Source organism: Phodopus roborovskii, unplaced genomic scaffold (genome assembly GCF_943737965.1).
Source record: "Phodopus roborovskii unplaced genomic scaffold, PHOROB, whole genome shotgun sequence".
In the NCBI taxonomy this organism is placed as follows: domain Eukaryota; kingdom Metazoa; phylum Chordata; class Mammalia; order Rodentia; family Cricetidae; genus Phodopus; species Phodopus roborovskii.
Window position 1 is genome coordinate 9,439,148 of NW_026126469.1, and position 17,024 is coordinate 9,456,171.

General features: G+C 43.5%; 2 protein-coding genes across 3 annotated transcripts in view; one reads left to right on the top strand and one right to left on the bottom strand.

Moving 5' to 3' along the window:
- The window catches only part of St6gal1 (ST6 beta-galactoside alpha-2,6-sialyltransferase 1), a 766,154-nt gene that overhangs the window by 266,480 nt on the left and 482,650 nt on the right, over positions 1-17,024 (top strand). The gene's annotated exons all lie outside the window — the stretch shown is intronic.
- Positions 1-17,024, bottom strand: part of Masp1 (MBL associated serine protease 1) — a 63,757-nt gene that overhangs the window by 33,068 nt on the left and 13,665 nt on the right. For both annotated transcript variants that reach the window (XM_051191222.1, XM_051191221.1), the window contains exons 3-5: positions 7,391-7,568; positions 5,818-5,949; positions 3,276-3,472 (exon numbers count right to left, since the gene is read on the bottom strand). In XM_051191222.1, coding sequence (XP_051047179.1) covers positions 3,276-3,472; positions 5,818-5,949; positions 7,391-7,568 — 507 coding nt within the window. The remainder of the gene's footprint in view (positions 1-3,275; positions 3,473-5,817; positions 5,950-7,390; positions 7,569-17,024) is intronic.

The following is a 17,024-nucleotide window of genomic DNA, read 5'->3' on the forward strand; positions in this document are numbered from 1 at the left end:
ATAGCTCATTGTAAAAAGAAGGTTTTATGATTCAGGTTGAGAGCATCACTAATCCACCGGTATAGCAAGAAGTATTTTGTTAGACAGACAGTATGCCTGTATAACAAAATGATAGTAGTGGGTTCTTATTAAGGCCTATGACTTTCCCATGCATAGGTTCTTTGCCAAATTTACAGGGCTAGGCATGAATATTATTTTGTGGTGTGGGCCTTAAATTCATCCATAATACAGTTGGTTGCCCCATTAATGTTTATGCCACTATAGCACCCAAGGCATATCTTGCCAGGCTGCTGTTGTAGTTCACAAAGCTCATTCCTGTCTGGTGATGGTCTTCCCTCAGCAGCTTCTATGGCACCACATGCACCATGAAAGCTGGCTAGGAAGGAAAAAACTTCTAGGTCAGGACCAGCTTGACTTTTCCATGCCCTGTTATCAAGTGCATGGTGTCTTCAGCAAGAAGACCATTTATTTCTGGTGAGTAGCAAAGAACAAATGAAAATAGCCTGTTTTGTTTATCAGGGTTCTATGAGATCTCTCTGCCTGACAACTTGAAGGGTAGTATCCTATACCTGACACTGGGCTCTTTGTTTGATAACTATGACTTCTGGGAGGAGCATTATTCCCCTATATTAGATAACTCCATTTGAACTCTTGTGTATATAACAGATAGGTAGGTAGGTGGGTAGATAGATAGATAGATAGATAGATGAAGATTCTCAATTAATATATTTCCATATGGCTCTTTCCAACACGTTTGGTGTTAGTTATCCCTCCTGCCTTAGTTAGGGTTATTATGCTGTGACAAAACACCACAACAAAAAACAAACTAGAAAGGAAAATATTTATTTGGCTTATGCTTTCATATCACTGTTCATCTTTAGAGGAAGTCATGGCAGGATCTCAAGTAGGGCAGGAACCTGAGGCAGGAGCAGATGCAGAGGCCATGGAGAGATTCTGCTCACTGGCTTGATCACATAGTTTGCTCAGCCTGCTTTCTTATAGAACCCAGGACCACAAGCCCAGGGATGGCACCACCATAATGGGCTGCCCCCAGCTGCCATTGGTCACTAATTGAAACAAAGCTCTACAGGCTTGCCTTCAACCCAATCTTATTGGAGGCATTTTCTCATTTGCGGTTCACATGACTCTATCCTGTGTCAAGTTGACATAAGATTAGCCAGCACACACCCTCCTCTGCCTTACCCTTAAGCCTTTCTCCCACCCAAACCTTTCTCCCCAGCATCTCCTTTCATCCTTACACCACCTGTTTCTAGTTTTCTGGCTTTATAGTTACTCCAAATTAATCACACATATCTAAGGACTCTAAGCTAGTATCCACATATGAGATCGAGAACATGTAATACTAGGACTCAATAGTTTTCCCCAGTTTCATCCATTACCATTTAATAATTTCATCTGTCTTCACAGCTGTATAGAATTCCATTGTACACACACACACAATTATATATGCATATATATAGTGTATATATATATATAATTTGCATTATCTATTCATCTGGTGATGGGCTTTTTCTATGTTCTAGCTATTGTGATTAGGGCAGCAAGAACATGCATAATCAATTATCTCTACAGTAGGATATAGAATCCTTTGAACAGATACCAATGAATGATACAACTGGGTGATATAGTAATTTGGTTTCTAGTTTTTTTAGTAATCTTTACACTGATTTCCATGGTGGCTGTGTCAATTTACATTCCTACCAACAGTGAATAATGGTTCTTCTTTCATCACAGCTTCACAGCATTTGTTGTCATTTGTTCTCCGTATCTTGGCCATTCTGACTGTGGCAAGATAAAATCTCAAAGTAATTTTTTTAACTTTTAGTCATTTGTATTTCTTACTTTGAGAGCTCTCTATTCAGGTCCATTTTTTAAAAAGTTAGGTTGTTGTTTGATTGTTTAGCTTTTTTTTTTTTCATATATTCCAGACATTAATCCTTTGTCAGATGTACAGCGAGCATTAATTCCCATACTGATGCTGCCTCTTTACTAGGTTTGTGGTTTCCTTTACTGTACAGAAGCCTTTGGATTTCATGAGGCTGACAAGAGGGACTCCTCAGAAACCAATACAGAGGAAAGTGAGAACAGCTCTTTCACCGTTATAGAACTTGAGTCCTGCAAAAATTAGGAACAAATTTCTGATGCCAGCTTAGATGATCTTGGAAGTGGTTTCTTCCCTAGAGCTTGCTGGTAAGAATTTCATCAAATTGACATCTTGATTTCAATCCCATGAAACTCTAAGCAGAGAGCCAGCCGATAGAGCCCATTGGGACTTCTGGTCTACCAAAGTATGTGATAAGAATTGTTGCAAGCTGTTGTGTTGGGAGCAACTACTCCACAGCAACACAAACATGCCCTGTGTCACAAACATTCCTGCTGTGCTACCTGCAAACAAGCTCCCTCTTAGCTTCTGACTCACTAGGGGGCTGGCAAGGCTTCAAGTTCTTGAGCTTTCTCAAAGGGGTTCCTGGGCTTCTTTGCTTCTGTTACTGACTGCTAACAGCGCCCTTTCTGACCTTATTGATGGCCCTGCTTGCTCTGCATAGCTCTCAGAACTCAGGGGCTCCAGTTCCCATCACCTTTGTTTTCTTACTGCTTATTATCCACTTGGCTTAGATTAGTGTCTGTTTACATACTAGGTGTCACCTTTATTTCTCAGACTCATCATCTCCTCTGAAATCAGAGCTCAATATTGGCTTTACTCAGACACTTTACATCTGAGAACTGTTTTTCTCATTATCCCAGACAAAGCTCAAAATTAGGTTACCTTGCATTTGACCTACACTATTAGAATAACCTCAAGTGGAATAACCTCAAGCTATTGGCCTTGGACATTTTCTTCTCTTGTAATTGCCTTTATAGTTGTCTCTTCCCTCAAACAGAACCACCTGCATAATGTGTGTGACCTAGTCCAAACAAAAATTGTGAGCATCTTGTTCAGAGTGTAGCATATTAAACCCAGAACAAGTCCTTTGTGAGCACAAAGCCCCATGCAACTGTCCAGGGTGCACTCCACAATGCCGAATCAGCTTCAGGAGACCTTCCTAAAATATAGGTTTGATTTTGTAAAATATAGGCCTGACCAGAGTGCTAGTTTGGAATTAGAGGAGACCCCAACCTGGAGCAGACGAAGCTGAAATAGCATTTTAAACAATGGCATTCAGGGAAGCTGGTGGCTTGGCTCTCTATCCTAAGAGAAGATGAAAAGCCAAAAGCCCAGAACGTTGATTTTTTTTCCCTTATTGCAGGCTTACCTTAATGTAGTCATATGGACAGGGCACCTCAGGATGGTCTTCAATGTCAAAAATGTCCTCGAATTGCAGGCTGACCATGAAGCCGTCCTCCAGATCAATGGTATAGGAACATTCGGAGCTCTTGGGGTAAGGGTTGGGGTAATCGGGGCTTGTGATGGTGCCTGTTCTCTGGGTAAAGAGATTGCCACTACATTCCACTGTGGAAAACATAACAGAAAATGGCACTTGGTTGATACACAGCCAACCCTTGATCATCTGTTGCTGTGTGATATGTAGGGTGTTCCCAAGAGGTAGGCAGCGTCAGAATCCCTATTTTACAGAGGAACTGAAACTCTGTGGAGGGTAATGGTCCATCCACGGTCACCTGTGTAAAAAACTGCCGGGAGGACTCAACTGTAGACTTTCTAAGTCTCTCTCTAGGTGAGGTTTCTCTGGATGATGACCCTCTGGCAGGGGCAGGCAGCCACTCTGAGAAAGAAAGGTTTTAAGATGAAGGGGCAGGTGCTGTGTCTGAGCCTTTTTGGGTCTTGCTTCCTCCTTTGCCTGGATGTCTATTAGGTCTCCTTCTAGCCATTCTTGGTCCTCATCTAAGCAAAGTCCCTCCCCCCTCCCCCCCATCACTGCCTTTCTCTTGTTGTCTGCACAGGTCCATCCTGCCTGACATCTTGTCGGTCGCACATTCCTTTACTGACTACTTGCCACCCCCTCCCATTAAACTGAGTTCTGTGAACCCCAGAATTCTGTTGTAATTGTTTTCCTGCTACCCAACATCCATCTCTGCAGGAGCTTTGCCATGACTTGGCTTATTATAGGCTGCTGAACCTTGGTCCCTTGGGCTGACCCCTCCCAGGCTTGGCATGTTTGTGCCTTGTAAGCCTTTGTTCCTTCTGCTCATTTTGCAAATGAGAAAACAGTGGCCCAGAATGGCAAGCATGACTAATGTAAAGTTCCAACAAGAACTGCAGAATGAGGCCTCTTAAAGCCCCATCTGTTTTCACTCTCTACCTTGAGCATTCTCTTGGGGAAATCTCACCCCTAGGAGGACTGGGAATGGTTGGGGAAGGGGAAATCTGACTATTCTTATTTACATGGCACAGGTAGATATGTAGTTCATAAACAGATGCACAGTACATCTGTAGTATTTATTTTTAAAGGTTCCTGGGGTCATGGTAAGAGAGAGAGAGAGAGAGAGAGAGAGAGAGAGAGAGAGAGAGAGAGAGAGAGAGAAAGAGAGAGAAAGAGAGAGAGAAGCCTTGACCCGGAGCTTTCATGTGGCTCTTTGAGAAAATTGCTTTTTAAAAGTACTACTTTATGTAAGTTTTTACAGGAGACACATGGCTTTACTCAGCGAGGTTTGAAGAAGTAAAGAGCTCCTATCTCCAGTCTTGGGTTCCTTCTCTGAGCTTTCTCCAAGTAGGTTCATAAGCACAGACCCTACCCTGGGCCATACTAACCCACAGGCAAGTCCCTAAATGTCCTACATTCTAGCACACCTCTGAATCACTTTAGGATTTGTTCTCTCTGTGTGGAAGGGACATCCCATATGCTTTCACTTCTGTCAAGAGACACATTTGTCACTTCTCCAGATGACCATGCTTCCTTTATGTAAGCATAGCAAGTGTAGCATTTACTTGCTCTAAATACATGTATATGTGGCTGTTGCCCAGTGAGCCTGGCTCGCTATCTCTGACTCAACCTGAAACAGCAAAGCAGAAGCTGTGATGGTAGAAGGTGATACAGTGATGAAGGAGTGAGCCACTTTCCTGCTATCTTTACCCTTTCATCCTTTGTCCTTTGGTCTGAGGTGAGTTCTGTTAGAGAGGGACAGAAGGGCTACTGAACAAATAGAAAAAGGAAATCCTTGGCTGAATTTATGGCTCATAGAGAAAGGACTGGAAAACCCAGGTTTCCCATCACTTGGCCAGGTTGGTTACTTGCAGTAGGAGAGGAGGTGGAAACCTGTGAACAAACTTTGTGCCAGGAAGGGCAGTCTGACTTCAGAGCTTCTTATATTCTCTTCTGACAGTGAACCCTGGACTAGTAGTGGGGTGAGCACCTCAGCATATATCCACATGGTATGCATGAGTATCTCTGACTTTATTTTCTAGTGCTACCCCCTTCTCTGGGAGTATGTTTATATGTGTGTGTGCAAAGGCAGGTGTGCATACCTGTGCATATGATACAGAGACCAGAGTTCCATGACAGAGATCTTTCTGGTGCCTCCCCACCCAGGTTTGGGAGCGGTCCCTTGCTGCCCCTGGAGCTCACAGTTTCATTTCTGTTTGACTGGTTAGCCAGCAAACTCTTTGGAGCTACATGTTAGCACTGGGATTACAAGCACACATCGCCAAGGCGTCTACACAAGTGCTGGAGTTCTGAATGTAAGTTTTCATGTGTGTGAAGTAGGTTTTTTACTCACTGAGCTGTCTTCCCAGCCCTGGCTTATTTTTTAATTGTATGCACTATGTGTATGTGTCTCACATGATCTGATTGGAACATGTGGCATATCATGACACAGCACAGAATCATCTTTAGCTCCTACCTCTGCAGGTCCTGTTGTCTGTGTGGAGGATGTAGCCAAAGCGGCAGGAGCAGTAGTAACCGCCGATGTAGTTGTGGCAGTAATGGTCACAAGACAGTTCTTCATCTTCTCTCTCCTTGCATTCATCCACATCTGTGGGGCAGGCAGAGCTTCTCATCAGCCACTGCACATGTGGTGATTAGGCCACATTTACAAAACACTTGAGGTCATTCATTGTTCAGGGAGGATTGTGCTTTTCTTACATTTAATCCTGTGTAAAGCCCAGAGGTGGCCATTATGTCCATTTGTCAAATGAGATAAGCAGAAACCAGAGAAGTTAAGCAACTTTCCCAAGATCACAGAGAGCTAGGTCTGAACCTAGGCAATCTGAGCCTTGGTAGAGGTGATTGCTATAATTACCACACTCGGAGCCACAGTTTTACCATCCTCATGCTACGGATGATGAAACTGAGACAGAAAACTTGGGGCTTCTTCCAGAGCTTGGCTCACTACAGCATCCTTACTTTCTCTTCCCCTGATATAGATCAAGTCCTCTCCTAGACGCTTGAACATCCCTTTCTCCTATAGAACACACAAATGGCCAGTAAGTATACAAAAATGTTCATCATTATTAGTCATGAGGGGATATAGTTTAAGCTACACATATTCACCAGGGAAAATAAAAATTAGGGGAAAAGATTGACAACATTTAATGTTGATGAGAACATGGAGCCATCAGAAATGTCATACACTGATATACAAATTCCACAATTGTGTGGAGAAAAGCTGGCAATTTCTTGTAAAACTAAACACAGCTGTCCTCAAACAGCTATTCTGTATCTAGATATTCATCAATAAATAGGAAAACATATGTTCATGAAAAGGTTGAAAGAAACTTTGTTAAGAAGTGTGTGTGTTAAAGAAATAAAAAAAAGTGAAGCCCATGTGTCTCTTGGTGGGAAAATGGACAAAAACATTACAGTGTATTCACTCAATGGAACATAGTTCTGTTGGGAAGCTAAGACAAAATAAATGAATCTCAGAAACATTATGCTGAGCAAAAGGACAATCATGCCCCCCACATGTTTCCTGTGTGTTCATTTATATGACATTTTGAAGGAAAAAACTCATCCATGGAAGAAGAAAGAAGTGGTGTTTACTGCAAGGCAATTGGGAGCAAAGGATTGAATTGGACAAGAGCAAGAGGATCTTTCTGGTAGATAGTGGATTTTAATGTGTGTTGAGAGTTTTGGTCACACAGAAATATACATTTTTCAAAATAGAATAAATGCATGCTTAATATTTGTGCATCTCATCATACATATATTCTATAGCCAAACAAAACATTGCTAGCAGTACTAAACTAGGAATCAGTATAGGGATGGGTGCCACTGCTCTGGAACTTCTCAAGAAAGGTAAATTGTTGGATGGGTGGTGGCTGGCTAGATGGATGGATCTATGATCTATGGAACAGATGCTGCAAGCCACTGCAGGCAGAATCCACAGGCAGGTGCACAGGTGTCAGCTGAGGAGAGAGCATGAGGCGATTTTCAACTGTAGAGACTAAGGGAGACCAATTGATGAGGAGACTTACCTACAGCCATGTAGTGAGCATCGAAGCCTGTGAACCGTTCCTCATTGGAGAAATCCGACCGGAAAGTGACAGACATGAAGGAGCCAGGGGAAAGAACCACTTCCTGGCCAGGAGTCTGCTCCGTGTCAGTGGTCTCCCTGCCACAGAAGGTCGCCAGCATCTGATCTTCTGTTTCTACCTTTGGGGTCAAAGTGAAAAGGAACGAGATGATTGCCTTCCCGTGTCAGCCTCTCTCTGCTGACAGAGGGCAGGGCTGCCCACAGCAGATGAGGCAGCCTGGGCAACTCAGTAAGAGGGAACTGGGAACTCTCAGATATGAGGAAGACATGGACTTTTGTAAGTGAATGTGGCCACCTGATCAGTTCCATTTGTTTTGTTTATTCCCTCAGCAGGCGCTTAGTGTCTCTCATTCTCATTGCCAGCAAGATGAGTTGTTCATTGGAAACAATTCAATGGAAAATTTAAAAGAGAGCTAGATAACCTCACAGACGTGTTCTTAATGCTTCAGTAACTTAACCACACTTCCAGGGAAAAGAAACCACACACAATAAGTCATTCACAGAGCATCCAGTATGTGCCTGCCACCGAACAAAGCATGAGATGGGATGGTGAAAGATGAACAAGGCTCGGTGCTATTCATGCGATGGTGGCATTCAGACGAGCAGATACAAGCGGAGCTGTGGCATTGTGACAAGAGAATTCACAGAAGCAGTCAGGGGGTGAAGGGTCCCTAGTGGAACACAAGCTACTGGGTATTAGGAGTGTTTGGTGTTTAATCACCATTTCCCTGGTACATGGAATAGAAACAGGCATATAGTTATTTATCTAATAAATATTTACTAACAAAACTAAAACTTCAAGACACATTGTGAGGGCTGTGAGGAGCCAGGGAGTTGGTGAAAACTGGGCTTGAAAGGATATTGCAGCCCATTGTGGTTGACCTTTGATGATGTCAATGCTGTGAGTGGAAGACTCTCAAAATTTTTGAATGAGAAGTCATGTACTCATAACTATATTTAATAGGTAGTCCTCAAAATTTTAGAAACTGTCTTTTGGAGGCATCCAGAAATTGCATTTATGTAAGTGTGTTGAGATCAAATGCAAAATTCCCCTACTTGATAAAAAAGTATTTCTCATTTTGGAAGAGTCAGGAACTCTGTGCATATATATCTGGAGACGAAAGCAGCAGGAATCTACTGTTGCTTAAAGCTGACTTTCTATGTCCTGTCGGGAAGATGGTTGGTGTAGTTATTTGACTATGTATGTTCAACTGACTTCCTTACTCCTGCTTTCTAGTCTTAAAGGTCATTTGATTCCTTTAAGCTTGTATTTCTGTTTTCTGTGTTGATGTTTTAACCAGGCTGCAGGAGAAGATCCGATGGAGAATGGTTTCTGCTGCTAAAGGGGAGCTCCCAAAGGCTGTCTGTCTCGAGTGTCTTTCACTAAGTCCATTGTTCTGCTCCTTAGTGCAGTGTGGCAGAATATCTTGACATTTGACACTTCTGTTTTGAGACTAATGGTTTATTTATTTAAAATAAGAAGGAAAGCAATTTGCCCTGGCAACAAAACACAAGGACAATTAATCACTAATGTTGGGAACTGAAGTGTAAACAGGAGATGAGCTCATGCCTTTACCATTTGTGCTTTCTGCAGATAGTAGGGTCTCCCACAGCCTCTGACTGAGAATGTACCTTTCCACACTCAGCTGAAACCCCACTCCTCTGCTTCCCAGCTGCCATGCTATTGTGGTTAGTGGGCTTTTCCAGATAACCAAAGGCTTTCTGGTAGTAATCCTTCCAAGCCCCTCTATCAGGCAAAGCACTTTCTTTCAAAGGCGTGTTTTGTGTGAAGCACTAAGTTTCTCAGGTACAACACACCAAACTAAGCTTTCCTTACAAAGATCAAACATTACAAATGACAAATGTCATGATACTACATCAAAGTGAGACCCTCAGGGATAAGCAAAGAACTGTCCACCCTGCATGGACCACTGCTTAGCTGTATGTCTTTGTGGGTTTTATGCTTTCATTATGAAGTGTTCTATTTTGCATCTTTTAATTAATGTAGTGGCTATACTTTCCTGTCTGCCTACTTTTAATGTGTTGAGAATTAAATTAGAACCTACTTACACTGCTCCTTTCATAGAAAGGAGACAGTAGATTTTAGAAGGACTAGAGAAGAGATTCTTCAGTGGGTAACTGCAAAAACCCACTTGCTGTCTGTGGTTTGAAGCACTGTAAGGACAACGTGCTCACCCAGGCTTTCTATTCCTGCCCCAGCTCCCTTCTCTCTACCTCTCACTGTTCTACCTGCAAAGCAGGAGTTTTAAGTCACTGGGCTGAATGAGGACTATTGTCCTAAAATGCCATACACCAAAGACACACACTAGAACATGGTGAGCAGGCATTGCCACACACAGGTCTAGGCTGCCTGGTGAAGCTGAACTTTTTTTTTGAACCACATTGAAATTTTATTATACCAATGAACTGTCAGGCCTTAAGCAATAAGGGCTCAAGCATGGAAACCTTCCTGCAGCCTGGAAGCCTTGCTATCTCTTGGTTTTTGCAATGCAGGGAGCACAGGCTTGGTCACACAAAATCAAGTACAGATCGCTGGGAATAGAGGTCTACCTCTATTCCTCAACCTTGCAACTTGTGGGATTGAGGATCTTCTCATGATGATTAAGCAGTCTTCACCTGTAGAGCCATAGCAGTCTAGAGAACAGGGAGGCATGCTCCAGCTGAGAGCCAGAAAACTGAGTCATAGACTCTTTTAGAAGCAGACAAGAAACAGTCTGAGGTCCTAGGAATTCAGCCTGCAGCTTAGAACAGAAGTTGAGAGCACTGCTGGTGAGAGGCCTGCGTGAGATTTAGTCTCCCTTCTTCCAGAGAAAACTGAGTCCCGGAGGGGAAGTGACTTCCGGAAGAACAGTGAGATAACACAAGCACTCCTGATACAAGTTTTGCTTTTGAAACAGTTCTGTAACTCGGGAGACGCCACCAACCCAGTAAGTGAAACAGAGTGCGACAAAGGACAGACACTTGGCCAAACAATTTTCCTGGCTCAAGAGCCTCTTGAAACCTTATCTGGGGTTCGTGGATTTTCCTCCCAGAGAGAATGTGGCTCAGTGACAGCTCCAGCCTTAACCTAAATCGAAGGCTCAGTGACCCTGGTAAACATTCGTATCCCACTGCTGGATTAAATAGTACTGCAAAGACCACTGGCCTCTGAGTGCGGCAGGATTGAGATGTGGCTTCTGTTATGATTGTCCTCGTATCTGGAGTTACCATATCAATGTGGTCAAGTGAAAACAGGGGAATCACAACTAGAGGCTCATGTGACTGAGCGTCACAGCTCTGCATTTCCTATTTCTTATGGTGGCAGCCATATTGTCCTAAGCTATTGTTATTTAGGGCACCGGCATGTGGTTGCATGTAGTCAGTTTGGCTTCTTATAACTCCACTGAGTAGATGCTTATGTACTGAGTTCTGTCTGGACTACAGTACGAAGGATGCCCAAAAATTACTTATTCTGTGGCATGAGCTAATAAGTATGCTCTCTACCCATGGGGAAGTGAAATTTAGTAGGAGAATAATATAAATGCTCAAATGTGTGCGGTACGATAGCTTCAATGAAAGATGGGTGGCCTCAGGCTTAAAGGCAGAAAAACATAACATATCCCACTGAGAGGGCCCAGAAAATATTTGTGAGCTAGAGACATAGTTCAGTTGTAGAGTACTTGCTCAGCTTGTCAAGGGCCTTGAGTTTTACACCCAGTACCACAAAGAGAAAAAAGAGGTCAAAGAAAGAAAACAAGAGCAGGAAAAATATCCTTAGGACCGAAGAATGGCAGGTGAGTAGGATTTAGTCAGTAAAGAGAGTTAATGGAGAGCAGAGAACATACAGGTAGAAGAAGGAGTAAATACTTAGGGTGTCGAGAGTCTCACACTGGTGTACACCCCCATACCCCAGCCACCAGCTGTATCAGAAAGGGCTCTATTTTACTGGGAACTAGACACCACATCTCAGGAGAGAAATTAGTTTTTGTTTTCAAGAATTCTTTTCCAAAAACAAACCTCCCAGACAAAGCTGAGGTAGGTACCAGTAAGCAGGGTAAATTTCTGTGGAAAGACAGTGAGAGTTCATACGTGTGTAGATCTATCACACTAATTTCGCTCAGAACACTTGGGGAATACTGCTCAGGAGAGATGGTTCTTGCTCTGCAGATGAAGAAAGCGATGCCTAGACAAGTTTACTGAACTGGGCAACGTGAATAAGAACGAGTGAGTGATGCATGATCTATCACTAGATGAATATAGTGAGCCACACACAAGTCCAGGCCCAGAATGATAACATGAGAATTCTCCTATGTGCTCCAACTTCCTTGAGTGGAGTTCTCCCTTTGAGTGGCTCACTACCCAAGCCAGAGCTGCTTTAAGAACAGTAGACAGAGAAAGCCTCTCCCACAGTCCAGGTCCTTGCACTTAGCTTGTCAATACCCACAAACTATCTCAGGGCCCTTCCGAAACCTACTCTGTGCCTGTGAAGAACTTCTCAAACTTATTATAGGGAGACATCAGACCTCACTAGTAAGGAATACCTTACTACTAACTGCTAGTGAGGTATTCCAGTAAGGGTTTCCTTCCCGTATAATGCTAGAGTTGGCCCAAAGAGGAGCTTGTGTGAATCTGGAAGGCAGTAACCATCAGTCTGTCAAGGTGATTTTGGACAGATGGGAAGAAGCCCCTTATATTCTAACTTCTCTTCTTATTCTTCTATGCTCTCAGCTCTCCCTCCCACACCATACTCTGAGGGCCAGCAGTGGTCCATACCCACTGTCGGGTACAGGAATGTGGACTCATCACTGCCTCCTTTGAGCCAAGAGTTCTCAGAGGACTCTTTAATTAGATCCCTTTGCAGGTGCCAACTTTTCCACTGGTGCCAGATCTTTAGGGGAATTGCTTGGTAGCTTCTTCTGTGGCCCTCTGCCTTTCTATTCCCAACTGTCACTCCCCTAACTCTACCTACAGTAGTGTGTGCACTAACATTCATGATCTCCCAGTGCTCGCAGAGTCTGTTTCAATTCTCCTAACGGAACGGGGACTGACAGTAGAATACTGGAGTGTCAGAAAACTATGTCCATTGTCCGTGGTTGGGGATTGGGTCACAAACGGACTCTAGAAGAGTGGTAAGGAAACCGCCAAAGGCATCTCGGAAAATAAAAAAGATCATGTGAACTCTGTAGTGGTGAATCAATTGGGAAGGCAGCTGACATAGCTTAGAAGACTGCATCAACACAGTGGGCTGGTGTTCTGGCTAAGGAGACATCCAGACAGGACACTGCGAATGGGTACATGCTGTCAGCCATGCAATACACAGTCATCAAGAAGAAGCAAGTGTGAGAACTTGCAGGGGGCTAGGGTGGAGAAAGAAAAAGAACTATAAGGTCAGGATGAATTCAAAGGCATGGTGTTGAGACCTGTGCATTAAGCTCTGGGGACTCAGGGCAGTGCCTGGGACTCCTAAACATCCAAGCCAGAGATGACTATAGGTGTTAGGAGCTTTGAAGAGCTCTGCTAAGTGCAAAAGTCAACTCGGAAAAGAACTCTGGTTGTTCTGGTTATTATCTGTTGTTGTTTCTATAAAGAACTGTATTCTCACATCAAAAGGGACTTGAAGGGGGACATGCCAGCTTCAACTAGAAATGACAAGACAATTCCAGATGAGATGAGGCCTTGATTTCAAAACATAGAAAGTGGGTTGAGAGCACTTGACTGCCAACAGGAGCTGTCTTAGGGGAGGGGAAGGATGTTTCTGAAGGTGAAGTTATGAAGCCAGAGGCAGAACCGAGGCAGAAGTCCAGAATCACAGAGAGTGGTAGACTGGGAACCATGTTCAGAGAACAGAATTGGGCTCTGTCCAAGGAACACCCCTAAGCTCTTGAGCGGGCAACACAGGACTTACTGGATCTCATAACGACTAAGGATAGGTAATGACTGTGTTATTTCCATCTCTCTCTCACTTTTCAATGAGGGCTCTACTATGCTGTGTGAGGGCCTACTGTGAGTGTTTCATCTGTACTTGGTTTGGTCCGTGAGGGTCCTGAACTTCAAGCCTGATCTCATAATGCAATCAGGTGCCAGGGTGAAGTTGTGTTCAGTCTTGTAAAGGGCATGAATGATTTCGTTTAGAGCATGTGGTATAGTGTTTCCAAAAGCACCCACACCTGTCTCATTCCAGGAGCATTGAAGTCACATAACAGAAGGGTCTGTGTTCAGTGCACTGATGACTTGTGCTGACAAAAGTATGTTATGTGTTCTAAGTGACATGCCTTTTCTGAGCTTAGACCTCTCAGTCCTAGGTATTGACCAAAATTCTTTGCATATCTAAACTATAGTAAAGATTCCAAATTAGGCCCGTGGTATAAAATTCACTACTAGCAAGAAACCCTGCTAAGGCAGTTTTGAAAGAACTCTACTCCATTCCTCTAGGTATCTGATGGGTTTCCCCACCATCCACTACTCCCTGGGTAATATTTGAACATCCTGGCCTGTCTTCACCAAGTAGCTTGTTAGATTAGTTTAGACACAATACCTATTAACTGGGATGTTTCCTAATAGCAGTTTCTGTATTCCGTGAGTTCCTGGCTTCCTGGGCTATATTTGAATAGGGTGCAAACTCTAATAATAGAACTAGAAACATAGTTACTTTGTACTAACAGTAAACATTAGGGAGCCATTACTTGTTATATTAATGGAGAATTTGCAATGACCTGGAAATATTCTTGGGAAATTCTTAGCAAGGAAAAAAAAATCCTTAGACAGGAAAGATGTTCTTGAGCACAGCTTGCATAGTGCTCTTATAATGTTACTAGATATTTTTGATTGTTGATTAGCTCTTTTCCTCTAACACGATTTCACATGTAGAATACCGTTCTGAAGTCACCACCACAAGAAGCCTCAGGAGGCCTATTGGAGTGTCAGAGTGATGTAGGACAGAGAAGGTTGTCTACATGAGATCTCTAGGACATCTAGCTGACCCTCACCATTAACCACCAGATAGGTGAGTGAGGTCATTTTACTCCTTTGGGCTTCAGTGAGTCTCAGAACATTGTCTATGCTTAGCTGACCGTACGCTAGCCCAGCAGAGGACCATTCCACTGAGCCCAGATCAAACTCCCAGCTACAGAATTTTGAACAAACAGAATGATACTGTTTAGCTATGAATGGCTGAAGTGGTTTATTCCAGTGAAAAAGAACTTGTTGGGCCTGGGTTGTGAAAGAAGTGTTTAGGAGACAGTGAGTAAGCCTGGCATTTGTGAGTGGACATTCGGAGTGTGACAATGTAATAGGTTCTTGGAGTCTTGAAAATCACCTGCTCCTTGTCCTTAGCTTTTCTACACCCTTAACCAGAAAAGCAATTACCACCACTACACTAGCATCTGAGGAAGTGAGAAACTTGGTACCTTCCAAGACCAATTACACTTGCAAAGTTATGCCTTGGTCTTATACATAGGAATCTAACCCTTGGGGGAAAGAGTCAACCATGGTAAACAGTGTGTGTGTGTGTGTGTGTGTGTGTGTGTGTGTGTGTACAAATTCCCATTAACTTAGTAAACATTAGTTGTCACATTAATGGAGAATGTAAAATGACCAGCAAATAGTCTTAGCAAGGGAAACTATATAATGTGATGTGAGCACACATACACTGATTACATACACTGAGAGCCCAAAGTAGAAGGAATTAGTGCCAAACTATAGGTAGTTTTTTGTTTTCAGAGTTAAAAATAATCATGAGCTTAAAAATACATTGCTCTAATAAGCCAAACTTGAATGACAAATATTTAATATTTTCCTTACTGTGCAGAATCTATCTAAATATAAAAAAAACCCAACAAACACAAAAGTATAATGGGGGTATTTGATAAAAAGAAGGGGTCCACCTTCATTTCCAAGGGCTAGACCAGTGGCTGATGGTCCGGTCTTGCTACTCCAGCCTGTGGCTTTAAATTTCAGTCATGGAGCACAGGTAGAAGCAGATGAAGTGTACCGGACACCAGACAAGAACCCAGTCCTGAGGAGAAAGGGGGTAGCTCGGGGTGTGTTGGCCCCTGAAAGTCATCCCTGTAAACACCACAGCTAGCAGATAGGAGATTTCAGTTCACTTCAGACAGACTTGCTGGGAGGTTGATACACAGCTCTGACCCACATCACGTGGCCTGAAAAAGTAAACGATGAACAGCCAGGAGTGGTGGCTCGTGCAGGAGGTCTCTGTGAGTTCCATGCCAGACGTTATGAGAGCTACACAGTGACACCCAGTCCCAACCAACCAACCAACCAAGCATCAACAAACAAATGAGAGGATGATTGTAATTCATCCTCACCCGGGGGCATTTTTATCTCTGTCTTATTTACTCCTAATCATGATCATGTGATGAGTGTACCTCAGACAGACATCACAGTTTTGAGTCTAAAGAGGTCATATTGAATTCCCTAAGACCACAAACCTGTGAATAGGAAACCCATGATAAAATTCACATGTTCTAACTTCCAACTGTGGTCAAATAATTAGAGTCAGATAATTATACAGATGGTCAGAGTTGGAAAAGATAGACCTTAAGAGTACACCTTTTATTCTTAGGGAAGATAGGCCATGTTCAAAGTATCACAACGGCCCAGGTACACTGACCTACCCAGGCCAGTGCTATTACTTTATTTTATTTAGCTAATTGCAGTAAAACCTCTTAATGGAGCTTGACAATACACAGGAAGGTCCTGTCTCTGTGCAAAGGGCAGGCATCATAAAGGACAAGGGGGCCTGAGAAAGAGCTCCCAGGTCCTGAGAGTCTGTGGATGCCACCGGTGCCAGAAGGATAGTGAACAGAAAGGACCAGCATGTGCAGAGAGAGAAGAAAGGACTGGCACTGGGTGGGAGTGGGGGGGCATCTGGCCCCGAGCCTGGGAATTGGCATCCAGGCATCCTGCAGGTGGGAACCAGCAGTGCCCACATCTCAGCTGGAGCTGGCCGCAGTGGGGCAGCAAGCTCCTGGTACTGTAACTGAGGAGGGGGGCCAGGGTAGATTTACAGTCTCTCTCCAGCTTGTGAATGGCTGGGACTTCTTCATCTCATCTCTTCTAGGATTGGGGGTTGCTCATTCACATGCAAATCCCTTTAGTGTTGGGAGGCTGGGCCCCACAACTCAGTGCAGGGAAAGAGCTTAGGGACAGGAAAAAACAAAGGGTGGTTGTGTTCCCTAGCAAGGCTGCCAGGCTCAAGGTATGTCACAGTCTGAACTGAGGGACAGTGATCAGCCCTGCTTTGACTGTCATCACCATCAGCTAGCAGGAATGTATGAACTGTTTTGTCCACTACCACAGCTCCAACCCTCTCGTACAGAACCTCGAACTTATATCTCCCAATCTCTGTACAGAAATACTCCAGGGGTAATGGAAATATGGACCCAGGTGCCCTGGGTTCTTGCCATAGTCTTGCAGCTTTAATTCTGCCATGTTGAATCTGGGAATGCCTATTAGCTTATAAGAGCCAACTATCAAATTTTCTGGGATTTTGCTTTTATTGTTTAGCATGGCCACACAGCCATCCTTAAAGACAATTAAACAAACCATATTATAAG